Consider the following 21,959-nt stretch of genomic DNA (forward strand, 5'->3'; position numbering starts at 1 on the left):
TATCCTGACGCATGCCCCCCACTATCTTTAATAACATGCTGTAAACTGAACATTTCACATCTTGAGCCAAAAGAAGAAGAATTACACTTCTGCCTGGCGATGGCAAAGCCCCTGTTTATTTTTCTTCACAGCGTCAATTATCCTAAAGATTTCTTCCAGCGTGCTGGTGGCTGGAGTTTGTGCAAATGGATTGTTTGAACATCGCCACATACATTTCCACTAATAGCTAAGCAATGAAAATAAGACCCAAATTAGTGTGAGGTCTCTCGTTCTTTGCTTTGGCAAGGCTTCTGACAATCAGCAGTTCAATATAATTGTTATAAGTTACAGAAGGTTCTCTTGGAACCTAGGCATTTCAATTATGGAAAGACCTATCCTGCTTATTATGCTTGTCCACTGGGTGGGTGTTCAGTGCGCAAAAGCTGTAAGATCTAAAACAATGTATTCGCCTCCACAACCACTACACATCACTTTAAAAAATATTATTACTATCATTATACTATACTATAGTCAGGAGGAACAAAGCAATTACTTTTTAAAAAAATACTTTAACCCCTTAAGGACACATGACATGTGTGACATGTCATGATTCCCTTTTATTCCAGAAGTTTGGTCCTTAAGGGGTTAAGGAAATTAGCAAAGTAAAGCTAACAAAACCCTGAGGATCTATAATACTCGATAGATTAGTTTTATCAAAAAAGTATATATTTTAAGCTGACCTCAGCCAAAGGAAAAACAAATAGAAATAAACATCACGTGCAATTGTATATGCTGCCGCAGAGGGCATCAGTTATAATATAAAGCTGAACTTTGGCACAGCTCACCGAGACTGGCATATATATGCACCTAGGAATACTATAGCTTGTCACAGTAACTTGCAAGGCAGACCGTGAGCTTCAGGTATTCTATGGCAACTCACACCTGATTCTGCATGCCAGCGACCCAAGTGTAAAATAAAAGAGATCTTGGTGCATACAATGCATCTATTTGCAGTGTGTTCTGTTCCCGTCACACAAATTGTTAAAGTATTGCTATGGCCACAGCCTTCACTCAACCATCTGGTACAAAAAAAAAAAAAACGATCCTCACGTATCATATTATCAAACCATTTTATAAAGGCTCAAAGCCGAGCTGCTTCCAGACACATGGGAAACAATTAAGGAAGATCTTCCCTAGAAATGAGACATCTGACAGACTGCGCATTGCGGCCAGGGTCACCCAGCTGCAGTGAAGCTGACCGCCGTCCAAGCTATATCACAAGACACCAAATGAACCGTGATCCTGGACAGTCATATAATGATCCAAACCTTTCCATGACTGAGTCTGATACAATACCCTACAGAGCTAATCACGTCTAATGCAATGTACGTATAACAATTCAGTTGCTGTGCGGTACTAGTGAAGAGGTAGACCCCCACCAGCTGTGGTGAAACTTATTTCTAGGTTTAGAGTTAGCAAAGCAATGTGGCAATTCTATTGGGGTAGGGAAATATCGGAACCTTGGAAAATGAATAACTCCTTATATATCCTATACTCCTGCACTGAAGTGGTGATGGTGCCTAGAGTAAACCTTTTTAAATTTTTAATAGATCATCCAATGAGGCAAATGCAGCACCCAGGCCTAAACAGCAAACAATGGGCACCTAGGCGCAGAAAGTAAAACAGCCCAACTATATTGAAAGGTGGCGATTAAAAAGTGTGAAGAAAGTAAACTGAGAAGGTTTAAACTGGGAAATCGTAACATCACTTCACATAACTGCTGTTAACACACAGTGAAAATTCCTGGTCTCCACCCTACATTACCAGACACTTCACAACCTTTGAGTTATAAATATTTCCAGAATTTCAGCCCCACCCCAACACCTCCACTAGATAGCCTGCATGATCAGGACCCTCGGTGATCTGATTGCTTTGGCAACTACTGGGGATTTTTTACTACACTTGAAACCTCAATTTATTTTATAAAATACAAGTCTTACTCCTAAGCTCTTTACACGTCTAAAACAAACAAAAAGGGACATACAGAAGGAGGAAATGCCAGAACTTCTCAAAGTTCTATTACATGTAGAGAATTCATAGAGTTGGTTTTTTTAAACTGTTAATGGTTTTATAAAAATATAGCCTGCCCCCTCTGCTTTCGAGTTTACATCTCTGCAATATAATTTTTTTTTTTATGCAAACATTCCTTTTTAGATTGAAAACTATATCAAATAGGGTGCACTTCATGGTATACTCTAAGCACCTTAACAACTTTACAACTGAATTCATGAAACAGCTTTGGTTTACAGATTATATCTCTACTGACTCTACTGAATAATTCTCTGACATTCAGGAGTTAAATCATTTTGTTTATGCAGCCAAAGTCAAACATCCCTGCATGTGACTTACAACGTCTCCATACACATTTCCTGCAAAGAGAGATCTAATGTTTAAACTTCCTTTATTGCACAATCTGTTTCATTGACAATTCTTATCTACTGCTCTATTAATAGTCTGCTAGAGCTTCCTGTGTGTGTGATTAAAGTTTAAGTAACAGAACAGTCGAACTTCTACAGTAAACACACTGTGCTGTAAGATCCGATTGGAAAAAAAATAATAGTGTTGGTTGTGTGAGCTAGGACTGCATAAACAGAAACAAATGTGATTTAACTCCTATATGGCAGAAAGATGAGCAGTGAGACTGCAGGAGTATGACACCAAAAACGATTTTATTAAACTAAAGTTGTTTTGGTACTTAGAGCCCCTTTAAGCTTGCCTAAGCAAACTTTATAATGAAAATGTGACTGACCTCTTCCCTTCCTTTTTATGACTAATTTCTATTTGTTTCTGTCTGTGGTGCCAAACATCTCTTAGGTGGGGCCAAGAAATTCAGCCTGTTCTATATGTTGTATGCTAGCTGGAGGGAACGTATTTGGGCTGGTATGAAGGGGACAACATGTGCCTTACTATTACTTTTCTGCTCACTGGTGCTCTTAAGCTAGGTACCGAGAGTTATTTTTTCTTTCTCAATGTTAATATTATTGTATTTCATTTTATTCTTGATAAAACACCCCGATGGGTCGTCTTCAGGCTTGGAACCCATTCACTATTTACGTCAGTTACTACGTGTAATAACTGTGTCGTAACGGATGTTTATGTGTCTTTTGTATTATGCCAATTTATTTTTTGCTCATTGTGTACTGGGTTATCTAATTTTTCAACCATCACGGCAAAATAAAGTATTTAAAAAAATAAATAAAAATAAAAAATGACTGACCTGTGAATTTGAACATTTAACTTCTAGTGGTTCAAGGTCTACATGCAGACAAACAACGAACGAGTGACCAGGGTCAGCCTCTGAAGATGACAGACTCTGCGAAGTGACAGCGAGGGTGGAAGTGCAGCCCATGGGTTCCACTAGATTCAGTATTAGTTGATGTTCGAGGAGTGTATACACACTGAAATGTTGTAGATTAATGGTCCAAGGAAATGCAACACCTGAATGGGGGGTAAAAAAGAGAGAAAAAACATTCAATAATACATTTACTGAACCAAGAAAAGCATGTCAAAAGAAAACAGCAACAAAAACTATACAGAAATTGATAAATTATATTTATATAACCAAGTGTATTCGTTCCAGTGCTGCTAACGAGGAGATAAACAAACCAATAAAATAGAACACTCACAGTGAACTTACTTTTTATTATATTACCCCAGTGGTTAAATTCAGGGTCAGATACAAAATTACATGGGTCTTCATTGGTTAGAACAAGCATATCACATACATCCAGGCTCCAAAAAACCCAACTGCCTTCTCCCAGGATAACGGAGAGCTGCTTTTACACTGGAGTAATCTGATGAAGGTTAATTCTTAATTCGGTTTTATTTACATAACAGCTGATGAATAGGTCCTTTAAAGGGGTTGTGTCTTTTGCCATCAATATAATGAAGAATTACCATCTCAATCTTAGTATAAATATGGCTACAAATGATTCAAATAGCTCACTCAAAGTTTTGACAAACACTGGATGAACTGCACTCAAAAACTCCATGCATCATCACCACTACAATATGTTGATATTCTTGAATTTATCTGAATCACAGGTTCATTAGGTTAAATTCATCATAGAACATTAGCTGCAAACCTTACATGTGCTAAATGTGAAATGCAATAGCACATACAATAGCAGCGTGTAACACGACTTTCTATGGCTCCAACATAACATGATTTCTCTCAACAATGGAAGAAGAGGGAGTGGGTTGATTGCCGTGCGTGCATGGTCGGACCCAATTGCACCTTAACTACAGCTGCCCTCCTCCCCCCAGTAATGGGCCGTCAAAAAAGGCTTCCACATACTCTACCTCAATGTTCTGCCTCACCAACATACTATCCCTCCAGCCCTAAGAATGAGTCCTTAACCATGCCAGTGGATCTACAGGCACCTTGGTGCAGATCTATGCTCCCACCTTCTTCCCCAGCCTCTTCCTGTGACTCGCACGAGGCCCCAGGTGCACCTCTGTTGATAATTTACCAGTGTTCATGTTTTGAGTTATGATCTATAGGCCTTATCAAGAATGGACTGTACTGACTAAACTATTTAATCCAAGAGTGTTTAGTGCTCTACAAAATTGCTGATGCTTTAACTCTGTGTCTTCCTTTATGTCATGTTCTACATAAAAACTCCAAAAATAAAGATTGTCAAAAAATAGCAAGTGATACTTTGTTATTAGACAAGTCACTAAAATAAAACTGCAATTAACCCCTAAATAATAGACTCATGCTAAAATTAGTTTGGTTCGGCTGGTATGGGCGATTAAAATCCCGAGTGAATCAATTAGGTCGGGTGTGGATTAAAAGGAATTTGATTTGGATGAATTGACCGTAACATATATTTGAGAAACTTTACTAAATAAAGCTAGATAATCATCCTTACACAGGGGAGAGGAAGAGTGAGATTAGAATATTATTCTAGTTTATCAGAATATCCCTATCAATAATATATATTAGCCGCCTGAGAAGGTGTAAGAGGGAGGAAAGTTGTTATGCAAGTCTCGCATGTTACGGGACTCAGCTCTACGGAGGCAAGCACCTCCTAGTGTTTAAATTAAATATCCCAAGATAATACAGGTAATATTAATGCATTAGCACAACAGCGCAAAAAGCTGTAGTGTTAGAGAAGTTCCTTGCGTGACTGAGCCAATATGTATATATTGCTTTCACTTTAATGTGCCCTCTGTAGCTAAAAGCAGAATCATAGCAACATGCAAGGATTATGTTAGAGGATAACAAAGATGAAAACTGACATTTTATTTACAACGCATTACCATATCAAATGTTTTCTATATAATACGGGAGCTACACCATCAAACAGTATCCATGTCACCACAAATCTGACCTCCTTAAACCTTGACAAACATGTTCTGGTTGTTGGGGCATTGAATTACCATCCAGAGGAGAAGGGAACACTATGCAGCACTTAGAAGAACGCCTTCCTTTTAATCTTGATTTAATCTTCAAAATGCTCACACCTATTTTTATTGAAGCCACATGTGACATACTGCTACAAATAACCACCCTGATTTCTCCTCTTTAGTACACACATTTGGTTTCAACATTGTGTGACTGTATTCACCAACAAAATAATATCCTCACTGTTTCCATTTTCACACACCCTATAAACAGAATACAAAATACGTGCTACTTCCAATATTAACATGTTATACGGTAACTATTTTAAATTACGGTACATGTCGCTAATCAGTAATACCTTTGTAAATTAAATTATACGTGGTTAGATTGTCCACACCCCAGACACTAGTGATCCGCCGCAAGACCACTCTTCCCCTTACTCAAACCAGGTCCCATCAGTTTCCCAAGTCTGCCCAGGGAGCCATACCTTCTCAAAGGACTTTGTGGAGTTATGTATTATTGCAGTAAGTTTTCCATTAAAGGGACACTATAGTCACCCAGACCACTTCAGCTCAATGAAGTGGTCTGGGTGACACGTCCTTCAGGTTTTAACCCTGCAGATGCAAACATAACCGCTTAGTTTTCCTGACACTATAGTGATCCTTTAAACAGTTTTCTTAAAACCTTTAGGTCAACTCAGTCATGCAGGGCATAGTAGAGTCCAACCATTGTGTTGGTATGGCCCATCTGGCAGCCAATGTGATCCTATTCATAAGATCCTGGCTCTTGGCTGTCATGCCGTCTACCGGTCTGGCTAACAGGAAGGCCCACGGATCAAGATCAATTGGTCTCTTGTAAAAAGTGGGCAGGAGGTCTCCAAAGTGGTTGTCATTTATCATAGCCCCACCACATGTGGACATAAGTACCCTTTTCCCCGCATCCTCTCCAACATAGATCTGTCGCCCCCTTTGACCATTAGGAATAATTTGGAAGGTTTGGCGTATATATTTTATATAACAAAATATATTTCAGTTCAATATTATTGTTTTATATGTTAATCTATTTTAAAATGGTAGAAGCTCAATCGTGGCGGATCCAGAAAGCAAACCTGGGAGGGGCAGTGTTGGATTTTGTAACGAATTATAAAAGTTGGACTGATACATACACAGAAATTTACAAATATACATCCAGCGCCAAATACCTACATACACTGACATTAATACCTAGATTACTTCCACACAAATCAATGAAATGCCTCCTTTCCCCTGTATGTGTAGCAGAGTTAACAAGTGGTGGCCCTGGCACTTTTGCGGGCATTTTAGTTAGCCCCCGGTGCCAGCCAGATATACATTTTTCTAGTATCTACGGGGGAGCATTTGCCCTGGTGCCAGATTTATCAATGCCCTCTATACAAATGTAACTTTTACATTCTACCTATTTGAAATTCACTGCAGGGAAAAAAAAACTTTAGTTCCATCCTTTAGGGAAGGTAATTCATATACATAGATATTTATTTTTACATGTCAAAAATATTAATTCACCACACAATGTGGTTACTACCTGCACATGATAATAAGAACAATCCAGTTTCATGTAGGTATACAAAACGTAGAATATAGGCTTATATAACGTAGAATATAGGCTCTGTTATAGGCCACAACATCAGCCAATGAATGAATTAAAACTAAGTTTGCGGAAGCATTTTTCTTCCCTCTCCAAGCTGGCTGCTGCCATGCTCTGAGGCAGTGGCGTACATACCGTGTGTGTTAAAGTTAGAGTGTGTGTGTTAGTGTTAGAGTGTGTGTGTTAGTGTTAGAGTGTGTGTGTGCTTTAGTGAGAGAGATGGACAGGGTAGCAATCTGTGTGGAACATTCAGTGTATCATATAAACGGAATATACTAACACAATGCACATCTAGCATATATCTCAGAATATTATAAGAATTCACACAAAAAAAAACACATTTTCAAGCACCCCAAAATGCACTGCATATTAGATCCCCTCACTTATGCACCCCTGAATATATTGTATATCACATTTTCTTAATTCACCCTAGAATATATTGTAAATCAGACACCCTTTTTTTTTTTTTTTTTTAATCTACATTAACTACTTTTATTTTTTTTTAGGTGTGCGCTAATTGTGCTAGGGGATAATTACATGCTTTTAACATATCAAATGGATTAATGGACTCTTTAAAGTTAAGGAGGCACAACACTTTTATGTTAACTTCTGCTTTTCTTTTTAACAGACATGAACGTTAAAGATGATAGCTGAATGGCATTATATAGACCTGTTTCTCAGCTGATCCATACAGTTTTACAATGACCTCTGTCTCACAGATGATCCGGCTGGAAATACATGCGGCTGGTAGCAGTACCTGTTAATAGATGATAGTCTCTCTCTGCTGCAGTAGAATTAGTTAAATCAATCAACACAGATAATGTATATCCAAGTGTTAAGAACAAAGGCAACTTGCATGCGTCACTCTAATATATGTTTAAATGGCCTACATTTCAAAAAGTACATCCAACTTTTCCCCAAAGTTAGCACATTATATATATTTGTTTTAATTACATTTTTTTGGGGGGATGAACATTTTAATATTGACAAAGCATAAGAGATATACATTGGTTGTTCGAGACTTATTTCACCTGCTATTTTTAAAACATAGTCATTAGAATGACTATTACAATCTATTCTTCGATTGCCCAAAACGTCTCTCAGCAGTAAGGCATAACGTGTCCGTCTCTAATGTGTTATCTATGTACACTGCATGTGCATTCAACATTTCCTTTTTATGATAAGATCATTATATTTGTAATAACTTACACGAGTAGTACATGCAATATTTTTGAAGGATTGCTTCTTCTAAATAAGCAATACTGTGCTAATTAACCAATTTTTATTGTGATTTATTGTGATTTATTGTGAATATTATTGTGATTCATAGTTTCAATAATTGTGATTCATCCATACTTGGTACTTTATTTATTGATATCAAGTCCATCATCCAGTCTGTGTTGGCCTCCTGTCACTCCATGTTCAGGTTTCATCAGCACATAGTTATGAATTTTAGGCTTTATGGTTGGCATTTTATTCTTAGGGGTTTTTGAGTTAGGAATATAGACTAGGGTTAGAGATAGAAGTGGTTGCGTTAGAGATTTCAGAGTTAAGGAATTTAGTTTTTCATTCAAAAGGCATGCATCAACAAACCTCTAATCCCTAATCTTTGAATTGACCTGTCACAGGTCAGGGGAGCCAAATGCCTGCATCGATTCAGAGGTTCAGAAATGGCATAAACTTTAGAGATTCCAAACATGGCAACGTTTTTACCATGTGCTAAACGTGTTCTTCATGTCAAATTTAAAAAGTTTAAATCATGACAAATGTAAGCACATATTGCCTAATGTTGAGTAAATGATAGAACATGGAGAACTGGAATGTGTTTTAAGGAAGCAATCAAGTTACTGGTCAGAGTGGTAAAATACAATTAAGTTGTCTCCCTCTGTGGTAAGGTGCCCAGCTGGATAAATCAGACTCACAATGTGCTGGAAGCCGTGAAGCCATAGCTTATTGATCAATCAACTTTATTAGCTTTTTAGTAATGCTACAACACTGACATCTGGAAGAATGGATGGATGAGCTTCGGAGGAAGATAGCCTACAGTCATGATGGTAGCTGGTTCATACAGAATATGGAATGAGAAAAGGTTTTCTTTTTCTTTAAACAAATGCAACAGTTGCTAAAACTGCAAGTGTTTAGACCCAAATACCTGAGATTGTATAAAAGCTGAGTTGGAAACTGTTATTAACTTGTTTCATTTGTTCCAAATCTTTTTTTTTTATCAACTTAAATATATTTGTCAATGCACTACTAATGTTAAGCAAAATTCCTACATGTACATACATTATTTGCTGAAAAACAAACAAGTCGATTTAATTTACGAGTTACATAGCTGAAAAGAGACTTGCGTCCATCAAGTTCAGCCTCTCTCACATTTGTTTTTTTGCTGTTGATCCAAAAGAAGGCAAAACAACCCAGTTTGAAGCACAATTTTGCAACAAGCTAGGAAAAAAAATCCTTTTTGACCCCAGAATGGCAGTCAGATTTATCCTTGGATCAAGCAGCTATTACCCTACATTGAAAGATTATATCTTTGAATATTCTGTTTTTGCAAGTATGCATCTAGTAGCTGTTTGAACATCTGTATGGACTCTGATAAAACCACTTCTTCAGGCAGAGAATTCCACATCCTGATTGTTCTTACAGTAAAAAAACTTTTCCTTTGCCTTAGACGAAATCTTTTTTCTTCCAGTCTAAACACATGGCCTCGTGTCCTATGTAAAGTCTGGTTTGTGAATAGATTTCCACACAATGGTTTGTATTGGCCCTGAATATATTTGTATAATGTTAATAGGTCATTGTTTTTTATTTATTGAGCTTGTTTAGCCAGTGTGAAAGAAACTCCCCAACCCACAACCTTACACTTGAGGTTCAGTGAAGATGCGTCTGAACTACCTTTCCCATGATGCATTGCTCACCTAGCTTTCTGGAAACATTTTGCAAAAATATTTGAACAATGCATTGCCATTTTCGTTGTTTTAAAACATCCGTTTTCTAGTGCTACGTTTATATTCATGTCGAAGGTACTATACAAACGTAACGGAATGGCCAAACATATTTGGCTAAATATGTTGTTATTGTGGTAGTCGTGACATGTCATTGGTCCTAAAATAAAGATTACCACCTGTTTCCATCATTAGGGAATTGCTGTCACATTTCATCATTTATTCTTATGACTTTAATTGTAATAAATTATTTATGAAAATGATTAAGTTACGCAGTGTCTTTAAAGGGGTTGCTAATGCCCAACCTGCTGTCGTCTCTTGTAGCCTGTGACACACCAGAGGGCAGGTGGTCTGGAATGACAGAATTAGCAGGACCTTCAGAAAAAAACAACCCAAGGCAACAATTTGTAAGTCGTTACTACAGTGCTCTTTATATAGGAGCATTAGGAAGCTGTAATAAGGAAGCTTACATTATCTTATTTAGTTGTAACGCTCTAAGTGCCATTAAGTTACATGCCCCTCTGGCATTCAAACCATTAGACGTGTTTGAGGTCAGAGATGAACTTTTACTCACACTTTTCAGCTTTCAATCCTTCACACCCACTTATCCCTTCTACTTCGTATATTCTACCTTTACTGTTTAATGCTTTTACCATGACCAGACCCAAAATAAAAACTAGAAAGGCACCTCTGTGGAGAATGTGGTCCAAGGTAATTCTGGCCTCTGCCTGCATGCTGACTGAGCAAGTATATAGCAGATATGTAAAATCCCTGTTCTAATGTTTTAAACATGTTAAATGAGAGTTCCTAGCAGCCATGTCCGTTCTGTGCTGTTTGGGCTAACGAGGAAGCATTAGCCTGAGCAGAGATGGGTGGCAGTGATTAGCTGAAAATGACAGCTGTCCGCATCTGGCCTATCAGACCTGGCCATGGTAATATGGATACAGAAATTAGTCATGTCTGCCTTAGCCATACCTCCAGAGACCCTCATTCAATGTCAAAATGCTAAAATATGGTTTAACACTGAATGGAGAGACAGTGCCAGAGGAACTATAACCAATCACCAAAACCTATTCACAGAAATTGTGACTCTGGAAAGGATTTACATAATTTTAGTTTTACCTTAATTAACACTTTCCTCAGTCTGTGTAAAATCCTTTGGCAATTGTAAAGTGGCACTCTGTGCACTGAATGCCAAGCAGGGGCAGTGCCAAAGACTCCTGTTTATTGTCAAACTGCTGCCAAAAGTTTTAACAAAAATTGGATTGCACCCACAGCCTGAGCCATTAGAGATGGCTGTAGTAGTTATGGTGCATAGTGCCCCCTTTAAATTCCAATACCTGCTATGTGACTGAAAACCATACTTCAAATGTTACGTTACACTATAAAGGAATGTCAGCTTAAAGGTAGAGCTCTGCGGTTTGTCTTCCTTTATTACAGTATGTTGAGATTGTGCGAGATAATCACATTGAACATGTTAAATAAGGAAAAGAGATTTGCATTCATCACGTCAAGCTTTTTTTTAACGGTTGTAAAACAGTGTCTTTTTTTGAAGATTCACAAAAGTGTTTGTATTTAAGACTTGCTTCATTCTTGTGTTCTGTAAAGGACCCAGGAAAAGTTACCATTGCCCATTGAGTTCACAGCATCCAATTTTACCCTTGTTTGCTGGCATTTGTCACAAAATATAAAACCAAAGTTATTAAAATTTGCTTGCAATCCAGTAAAATGGATACTGAAAGCCGCATTTCTTTTGGAGTCCCCTTCTATAAAAAAAAATGCCAAAATGTTGTACAGCCATAAGAAACGAAAACAAATCAATGTGTTAAAATGTCCACCCAAGATAGACATGGCTCTGTTTTCTTTCTGCTCAGTAACCTGTAAAGGGACTCTCCAGTGCCAGGAAAACAATCTGTTTTCCTGGCACTGCAGGTCCTCTCTCCCTCCCACCTCCCATCCCCGGTTGCTGAAGGGATGAAAACCCCTTCAGTCACTTACCAGAGGCAGCGACATGTCCCATGTTGCTGCTTCTTCCTCCGCCGCCGCTCCTCCCCTTCATCACGTCAGCCGGCGGGGGAGACTGATCCTACCCGCCGGCTGGAAAGACCTAATGCGCATGCGAGGCTATGCAGCATATGCGCATTAGACCTCTCTTTCCTGTGGGGATTTTAGCTACGCTGGAGGTCCTCACACAGCGTGATGACGTCCAGGGACGCTATAGCACAGATAATCTGTGCTATAATCCAGGAAGTGCCCTCTGGTGTCTAGAAGACAGCCACTAGGGGAGGACTTAACCCTGCAATGTAATTATTGCAGTTTATGAAAACTGCAATAATTACAGCTGCAGGGTTAAGGGTAGTGGGAGTTGGCACCCAGACCACTCCAATGGGCAGAAGTGGCCTGGGTGCCTGGAGTGTCCCTTTAAAGTCAGTGTATGGACAGCTGTTTCTGAAAGTTGTATGTGTTATTCTCATAGAGAGACAGAACATAAACCGTTGCCACTACCCATCCAGTCCTCGAAAGATCTAAACAACTCATAGCCACATTCATTGAGTTTGACACAAAATTACACTTTGATTGGACACAGGTATTTGAGAATTGGGAAGCCCTTTATTGATTTAGTAATAGGTGCTAGGCTTCTCTTATGTCAAGCCTTCGATTTTGATGGTTTTCCAATCCCAGTGTTTTCATCAAGCTTCCTCTTTTGGGCAGCTGGTTGGACGTTAAAAACAGGCTCAAGCAGCTTTTCAATTTCCACATGTGCGATATTTTCAGTCCTCTCTTTGCAGATGAGTGTAGACAGCTCTTTTATATATAGTGGAAAGGTATTGAATGAATCACCATAGGACATGAGCTTGATGCCTTTGAGAAGCAAATCGGCCTGAAGCTTATGGAAAGTATCTGCGTTCTCCTTCCGCACCAACATGTAATGTTCCACACTGACTGTATTCTGCACGGTGTAGAGGGAAAGCACCTTGAAAACCTGATCCCGCAGTCTCTCTCCACAGCCAAGAAAAACAAAAGATTTTCTGGCATACAAATTCTGCAGCTCATCCATTAGAGTACAGTCCTGGGCAACATCGTTATACACACATGGATCCAGAATCACACCACAGGGATCCGTGTACAATCCGTGAATATGCAAAACACCATAATTGATGTAGCTTTGTACCCATTGCAAAACCTTCACTTTAGCATTCAGGTCAAGTGATTCCATGGGTCTGCCGATCTTCTGCCCGTATAGCTCCAACAGGTTATCATAGTTCGTGGTCAGCACCTTCGCCCCTTTGTCCATTAGACTAACAATTGACTCGAGAACGGTGGGGTCCTGGATGTGGCTTTCTAGATCATTGAAAATCTCCATTAGGCAGTCTTGGAAAAAGCTGGGTTTGCTGTGACCGGTTCTCGGAGACATTTTCCTGATCAGATCATGTACGACAGCCTCTAAGTTTTGCTCACGCAGCACCCTTTTTCTGAATTCCACAACATCGCCAGGGTGCAATACTTCAAACTGCTCTGCAGTATCTATTACAGCTTCCATGCAACAGCGCCATGAGCGGAGAGCAGGGACACCAGGAGCTACAGCCGCACTCACCCCACTTCCAATTACCAGGACCAGGTCACTAGGATGCTTCTTACTAAGGGTTTGTAACACCTTCCTGAACCTGAGGTCAACATTATTTACACTGTCTTTCAACATGTTTTTGGGTAAATTGTTTGTATCCTGTATCAGAAAAGATAGTTATCTTATGGAGCAAGTACTATATATTCCCTATTTATTATATGGAGCCCAGGTAGCCAGCATGAGAGGATAGATTATAGCCCTATTATCTACTTACCATGTACTCAGAGTGTCATCGCTGTGTGATTCGCTGTGTCTTATACCCTGCTGTCACTCAGTGTCACAATGACGGCAGCAGCACCTTTGTCTGTGATATGTGCAAAACTCCATATATGGTAACAAGTTAACTTCAACTCCCTTACTGCTGATGAGTGATACTAAAATACTTCCTTTATTAAGTGTTCTTGCATAGCAAGACCACTTAATTTTATCTCACATATATATTATTAAGTGTTCTTGCATGGCAAGACCACTTACTATTATCTCATATATACCTAAAGGATCTGTACTTGGACCCATTCTCTTTAATATTTTTATTAGTAATATTGCAGAAGGACTTGATGGTAAGGTAGGTCTTTTTGCTGATGATACTAAGATATGTAACAGGGTTGATGTTCCAGGAGGGATAAGCCAAATGGCTAATGATTTAGGTAAACTAGAAAAATGGTCAGAGTTGTGGCAACTGACATTTAATGTGGATAACTGCAAGATAATGCATCTTGGACGTAAAAACCCAAGGGCAGAGTATAGAATATTTGATAGAGTCCTAACCTCAACATCTGAGGAAAGGGATTTAGGGGTGATTATTTCTGATGACTTAACGGTAGGCAGACAATGTAATAGAGCAGCAGGAAATGCTAGCAGAATGCTTGGTTGTATAGGGAGAGGTATTAGCAGTAGAAAGAGGGAAGTGCTCATGCCATTGTACAGAACACTGGTGAGACCTTACTTGGAGTATTGTACGCAGTACTGGAGACCGTATCTCCAGAAGGATATTGATACCTTAGAGAGAGTTCAGAGAAGGGCTACTAAGCTGGTTCATGGATTGCAGGATAAAACTTACCAGGAAAGGTTAAAGGATCTTAACATGTATAGCTTGGAGGAAAGACGAGACAGGGAGGATATGATAGAAACATTTAAATACATAAAGGGAATCAACACAGTAAAGGAGGAGACTATATTTAAAAGAAGAAAAACTACCACAACAAGAGGACATAGTCTTAAATTAGAGCGACAAAGGTTTAAAAATAATATCAGGAAGTATTACTTTACTGAGAGGGTAGTGGATGCATGGAATAGCCTTCCAGCTGAAGTGGTAGAGGTTAACACAGTAAAGGAGTTAAAGCATGCGTGGGATAGGCATAAGGCTATCCTAACTATAAGATAAGGCCAGAGACTAATTAAAGTATTTAGAAAATTGGCAGACTAGATGGGCCGAATGGTTCTTATCTGCCGTCACATTCTATGTTTCTATATTATTATTCTTATTATAGCCAAATTTACCTCCCTAACTCCTCCCACAGTTTTTACACTACATAGACAGTAATATACCGAAACGTATGGATTGTTCCCGATTGGTGTGCTATTACTTTGTGGAATGTTTCGCCAAATGGTTCACGAAATATCGTCATTTTTGTGGCAAAATTGGTCCTATAGAAATGAATAACGAAATGTCCAAAACTAGAGTGGGAGCTGAAAAATAAGGACATGATTTCTAAACTGCCACCACTCCCTCATTGTCAAGCCCACCTACACAAATCTTATATCAAAACATTCAGCTACCCCTGCTTCCACTAAAATTGTCCACGGCTAAGCCATAGTTCTGATCGTTTTCACAATATGACCATTTGTTTGCAACTCACACCGTCCATTGACATTCATTGAAACTCCACTCTAGCCACCTCAAATTTGAAGGGCAATTTCTAAACTGCGACTGTGCCTTCATTTATAATATTTCAGAGACATACTATGCAATGTAGGTCTGGGTCTTGTGATTCTCACAATATAAAGCACTTCACTGTAGGATTTATAGTTTTTAAACTACAACCGTTTGAAGATGGCAACCGCCAGTGAAGTGAGCAATTTGGAGCAGTTTGTTTTTAACCGCTCTTGTCTGCCCTTGCTGTAGAGTGAGTTGCCATAGGAACCCAGGTGTGTGAGCAGCCAGCAGAGTGTTCCGGAACACAGAGGCTGCTAGATGAAACACATTTTCTAAACTGCTGTCATTCCTACAGCTTTTATAACACAAAAGTGAGCACTATCACATTTAATAAATATATTTCCATGTTTGTCAATTCGTTATACCTGTAACAGAAAAACAGTAACATACAATGTTACAACAATACAGCTAATCAATGTTTCATAAAGTTACTCTGCCCAGTCCAACCTTTCCACAGTTACTCCAGCCACTACAACCACACAACAGTTACTCAAGCCACTCCACCCAGTTACTCCGCCCACTCCAGTTGTAGACTACTGTTGGAGGCAAGAACACTTCACACAATTTCCCCAGAAATTGTAGCTTTTCTAGTTTTCAAGCCCACCTACACAAATCTTATATCAATAGTTTTCACAATATGACCATTTGTTTGCAACTCACGCCGTCCACTGACATTCATTGAAACTCCACTCTGCAAAGCTCACACTTGAAGGGCAATTTCTAAACTGCGACTGTGCCTTCAATATTTCAGAGACATACTATGCATCAAAATGTAGGTCTGTGTCTGGCTCTTTGCTTTAAAATACGACCGTTTGAAAATGGCAACCGCCAGTGAAGTGAGCAATTTGCAGCAGTTGGTGGAATGTTCGAGGGATTTGAAAGATTTGAAAGTTCTTATCTGCCCTTGCTGTAGAGTGAGTGAACCACACTCCAACCTTTCCACAGTTACTCCAGCCACTCCAACCACACAACAGTTACTCAAGCCACTCCACCCAGTTACTCCGCCCACTCCAGTTGTAGACTACTGGTGGAGGCAAGAACACCATACAATTTCCCCAGAAATTAATTGTAGCTTTTCTAGTTACAAAAAACTGCTCTCATTCTCTCTTCTGTTACTTTTTCCGTTGCCGTAATGCATTTTAATAAATTTAAATACTGAGCATTACTTGCTGCCGACCTTTAAAAAAAAAAAAAGTTTTAAAGTCAGTTGCTATTAGTTATTTAAATATGTTCTTCTCACAAAAGACAAACATTCAGTGATTACAAAAGTTAAGAAGAAAAAAAAGTTTGCACTTCCATTACAGGATGACTCTTGCTCTCCGGTGCACGTTTTTTTTTTTTTTTAAAGTAGCAAAAACGGATTTGTTAAAATAATTTTAAAAACGAAAGATTTCTGTGATTCAGAGAGGGAAGAAAAAAAACCCAATCACAATGATAACATTTCTCCAAATGTTTATTTCAGCAAAGAAAAACAAAGTAATTATCGAACAGAACAGCACGATATATATTTAAAACATCGAGTAGTCTCCAAGGCATTCACTAATGAAGATAAATGATTTTTCATTTTCTCGCACTAGCGCATTACTGTAATGGTGGGCTGCGAAAGAGCATCGGAAAATAATATTTTCAGTGTTTTCCCCCATATCATATGCACTATATTACCTTTATATTTTTTTTACTAATAATAATAAATGTCATTAAATATTACAGAAACTCAAAATATATTATGCTTCCGATTAGCTTGTTTTTCTGTACTATAATTTTGTATTTATTTTTTTTTAGCATACTAGTCAAAAAAAAAATTAGAAAATGTAATAAAATTGCAATACCAAAAAGTATTAAAATTGTTGTTGTTTTTTTGACTCCTCAACAAATGTTTGGAGACATAACCATGCATATCCAACTTAAGAGACCATTACAATTTATTGCAGTATAGGTTGACAGACATATCAGTCCTGAGCAAAAACGGTTTGACAAAAACCAGGACACTCCAAACATCCAAATTCTGGACCCTCTGCTGTTGATGAGATAATGGGGACATTTCACGTCTGCATTAGTAGAACAAATCCGTGCACAGTTAGATAAAAAAAAAATTAAAGAGTATGAGACCTGAGTTAAAATGATATGTCAAGGAGTCCTCCATTTAATATATTTCATGAAAAGCATGATGATAGATTAACAAAGCTGGAGTGTCCCATCCCATTCGATATCTCAGCTTATTATAAGTCAAAGAGAACAGTTCGTACAATATGTCCTAAATAGCATAATATGATATGTATGGTTTGCACCTTGAAGTCTACGACTGTTTTGTCATCCAATTTATGTAACCATGACAATGGTTGATTACTTAACTGGATATAATACATATGATCTCAGCATTCTTTGAAATGGCAAGCGTGTGTCAATTGCTTTATAGCGCTGTCGAGATGATAGGGACTTTCTTAAACCCGGTTAAACATTTAGCTATTTAGGTTGTGTCTAAAATTCCTTGCAAAGTAATGTTGAATATTTAGGGATTAGGAAATACGTGTGCTTACTTTGATCTCCAATTCATAAAGGAGTTCAGCAAATTCTTCCAACCAAAATGTTGAATAATGAAACTGACTATATAGGGAAGACTAAAAAGAGTGTGTTTACATTGTAGAACGAAATAGAAATAACTGCATTTAGACTAATGCTTATTACTTTTCATGTTAGATATATCACATGGAGGTTGTATTAGGAAAGACAGTTATTGGATGCAAATGTCAAAGGTTTAATAAAACCAAAAAACAAAAACAGAAAGCCGCCAAAAGTGGGCTGAAAATCAAGTTGAAACATTTTTTTAAATTATTTTTTTGGCTAAGTCTTCAAATTAACTTGGTTAATTCAATATAAAGTACTGTTTAGACCTTCTTTTACATGTTTTTTGATTGTGCTCAGTTTTTTATTTTATTTTATAAGTTCGACGGGAAGAATTGATTTCTATTTGGCCTTTTTTGGGGCTACAAAAAGGCTTAAGAAAAAAGAAGACATCTAATGGTAAGTATGATTTTTTTTTTTTTTTACAGGTATTTAGTTTTTTGTCCCCCCCCCCCTTAATTTTTAGGGTGAGACGGGTAGGTAGGGTTTATTTTATTGGGGTCGGGGGTGACTAGGGGACCCTAGTAATCTGTGGGGGGGATTTTTTACATTTAGCCCACACCCATCACTGAGGGCCCCCACCCACCGCTCAAGGATGGGGGGCAGGGGGGTGAGACAATAGGTCCCCCCTTTGTTATTTAGGGTCCCCACCCACCGCTAATGGGTGCTGGGGGGGGGACAACATGTTCCCTCACATTTTGTTACTTAGGGAACTCACCTGCCACTCAGGGGTGGGGGCAGGGAGGGAGGAGACAATATCCTTTTGTTACTTAGGACACCCACCTTCCGCTCATGGGTGGGGAATGGGGGGGCGGGGGGGAGAGGCAAACTCCCCTATTCACTAATACTAAGTAAACTTTACTTAGTATTAGTAAATATGGCCGAAAGACTAATTTAGGTCTTTCAGCCTTTTGGTAGATCGCTCCCTAATACCGTGGTAATTAGGGATCTATCTACTAAGCAGCCGCGGCACAAATAGGATCGGAGTTTAATTCATTCAAATGAAATTCCAATCTGAACAAAAGTCCCAAATTGCGTCCTAGCATGAATGGACAAACTGTCCTCATTTTGTTAGTGCAAAATTCGGTAGTTTCACTGGCGTCCTGTCTAAATGACAGGGAAAAGTGAAAAGAGGCATTGCGAGATCACGGAGGAAAAGGTGAGTATTGTGGGGAAATTTCTCTGACCTACAGGAAGTGGGTCAGAGCGGGTCAGGCGTAGGAATAATACAGAAGACAAAATAGTCCCTACTTTGTCTTGTGTTTTAAAGAAAACTAGAGCAGATAGGAAGAAATGAAGAACATGTCCTTAGAGGGGGAGAGAAGCGGAAGCGATTGGGAAAAGGTAAGTTAAGCATGACAGTGCCGCTTTAAGAGCCATGGAGCAGGACGATGACTGTAAGAGAAGGAGGCAAATATTTAAGGCACTCTAACAACTTAAATTAGCTTACGTTTTTAAAGTGTCTACAGTGTTCCTTTAATGCAAAAAAGCTGTCAATGGAAGCTAAGCATTGTAAACCGTACCTCTATGATATGCTGATTGGCACATTGCATGCAGTGATTTTTTTTTTTGCATGTTTAAGAGTCTCCCAACTTTTTGGGCAAGCATTGGATTGGCTGAGATCATCAGGACTGATTATGTCAGCCAAGAAGGTGGGGACACACGATGGTACAGCGATGGAGTAAGAACAAGGAAATATCTTTACTTACTTTACTTAGGGGGCACAATAATCTAACTTGGTACTAGGAAACTGCATTCATAACACAATAATTGTCCTTTAAATAGAGACAGACATGACCTCAGTCTGTGCCCTTGATGACAAAACTTGCATTGAACTGAGTATTATTACTTATATCTCTAAATATTATTACTTACATCTCTGTATAATAAGCCAATCCTCTTCTATCCCATTTGGAATCCAGAAAACCTTATTGAGTTATGTACATTCAGATAAAGGTCTATACATAAGGCAGCATTTGTATAATCTAATAAAAACACTTTATCCAAATGTTACTTTGTACTAAACCTTGAAATGAGCAAGTTGCCGAGAAAGCCAGTACAAATGTCAATCACCAGACTAACAGATTGCATCCAACATGCATATTATAATCTACAAGATATTTGGATAAAGGGATGCAGATGATGGGCTCCTATACCAAGATTTGGGTAAAAAGGAACTGATTACAATTACTACGGGGAGGATAATAGCAGCCAATCTCTAATACATAAATCATTACTCCACATCAAAGCTGCTCTGCATGTTGTGTGGAGATGTACAATTCACCGAAGGCTTTTACAACATCCACGGTTAATTTTATTATCCGTATGGTTGACATTATCGAAAATAACTTTGATTGCTCAAGTGTACAGTTTAATAATCTCAGATGGTACAAAAAAACACATCAAAATCACAGACATCAATTCCCTGAACTCTATACATTTTTTTATGTACATAGGTAACTGTGCGTCTCTTTTTGAACTGCAACATTTGTGTTCGTAAAATCATTGACCTGTATTGTATACACGAGACAGGTGCCCTTTAGGTAGAAAATGGGTAATCTGCGACATTCTGACAACTCGGTATTGACGTAAAGTGTATCTGCTTTCAAAGACAGTGGGACAATACTTCTACAGGCCACTGAGAAACCCCTACATTACCAAGGTTTACTATATGTTCAGGAAAGTGATGGGGCATTAAAGAGTCCACAAAACATATTCTCAAGATATACAAGTAACACAGCAACATATGTGATACCCATACGATAATCCTACACCTGCAACATGCATACATATTTCTAGCAGTGGTGTAAGAATTCCCTAGCAGATTCCAAGGAGCCATCAGGGGTTATGGAGTCTTATTTTTGTCTGTATATCCCTGACTTTTTATCTGAAATGTCTACACTTTGTGAGCACTACGCACTTGTCATTTTCAAGCACTGTTTAAAGATTGCTTTGCTTGTTTGTTTTCTAAAGTAAAACATGCTCCTAATTTTCCTATATATTTGTGATGTACAACGTACCTACCTATGAGTCTTAGTCAAGAAGTATCGGCTCTAGGTGGAAGACATTTCAAAAGTGGACTCCACTATGTCTTAATTAAGCATGATCAGTACATTTATGTGGAGCACACAAATATCTGTAAATGCATAGTTCCCAGCAAAACATTCTCCGCATAATGCTGGGAAAGAAAAAAGAGGACTTATCGTTTAATACCCAAAAGGTAATAAAAAATAATAAACATATTATTCTTACCTGCCCAGTCCCCATATGGGACGGATTGTTGATGTGGTTTAAATCTAAAAAAAAATGGTCTTTGTGGGTTTAATAATTATTTAACACTGTTGCAACCAACTGCCTTCAGAAGACACGATTCTGAATGGAATCCATCTGTGTGCAAAGAAAGTGTCACAATATCTAGAAATAAATACACCTGTTTCTTAAGAGCCCAGCATTTGTTAGAATGTATACCTATACAACCAGAACCATTTTTAGAAGGCTATAAATATTGAATGACTGGGCAAGGAGGGCATAAGTCATACATACAAGTGAGAGGCAACTTGTAACTCTGAATAAGATGGGGAGATATGCAACTGAGACAGGAGAACCCATCCATGAGGCACTGATAAGCAAGATACTAGGAATAACTTAGCTCAACTGCAAGGACTCAAGACGAGAGCTATTGCTGGAATAAAGACAAATATTTCTAGGAAATCCTGTTTAATGCAAAAAACAGGTGAGGCATTTAGGGAAAGGTTTTCAGGTCTGATGAGACCAAGTAAAACGGTTTTGACTGAGAGGAAAGTGATATGTGTCGCA

At 38.5% G+C, this 21,959-nt stretch overlaps 2 protein-coding genes across 3 annotated transcripts in view; both read right to left on the bottom strand.

Annotated features, from left to right (window-relative positions):
* The window catches only part of VPS13B (vacuolar protein sorting 13 homolog B), an 843,188-nt gene that overhangs the window by 387,471 nt on the left and 433,758 nt on the right, over nt 1-21,959 (bottom strand). For both annotated transcript variants that reach the window (XM_063451210.1, XM_063451211.1), the window contains exon 24: nt 3,257-3,477. In XM_063451210.1, coding sequence (XP_063307280.1) covers nt 3,257-3,477 — 221 coding nt within the window. The remainder of the gene's footprint in view (nt 1-3,256; nt 3,478-21,959) is intronic.
* LOC134607753 (protein FAM118A-like) lies at nt 12,503-13,673 on the bottom strand. The gene has a single exon (XM_063450297.1). The coding sequence runs from the start codon at nt 13,658-13,660 to the stop codon at nt 12,608-12,610; it is 1,053 nt and encodes a 350-aa protein (XP_063306367.1). The 5' UTR covers nt 13,661-13,673; the 3' UTR covers nt 12,503-12,607.

Source organism: Pelobates fuscus, chromosome 4 (genome assembly GCF_036172605.1).
Source record: "Pelobates fuscus isolate aPelFus1 chromosome 4, aPelFus1.pri, whole genome shotgun sequence".
Classification (NCBI taxonomy): domain Eukaryota; kingdom Metazoa; phylum Chordata; class Amphibia; order Anura; family Pelobatidae; genus Pelobates; species Pelobates fuscus.

Bases quoted from the DNA above. Each gene is read 5' to 3' on its own strand.
- LOC134607753 (XM_063450297.1), bottom strand. From the start codon at position 13,660: ATGTTGAAAGACAGTGTAAATAATGTTGACCTCAGGTTCAGGAAGGTG.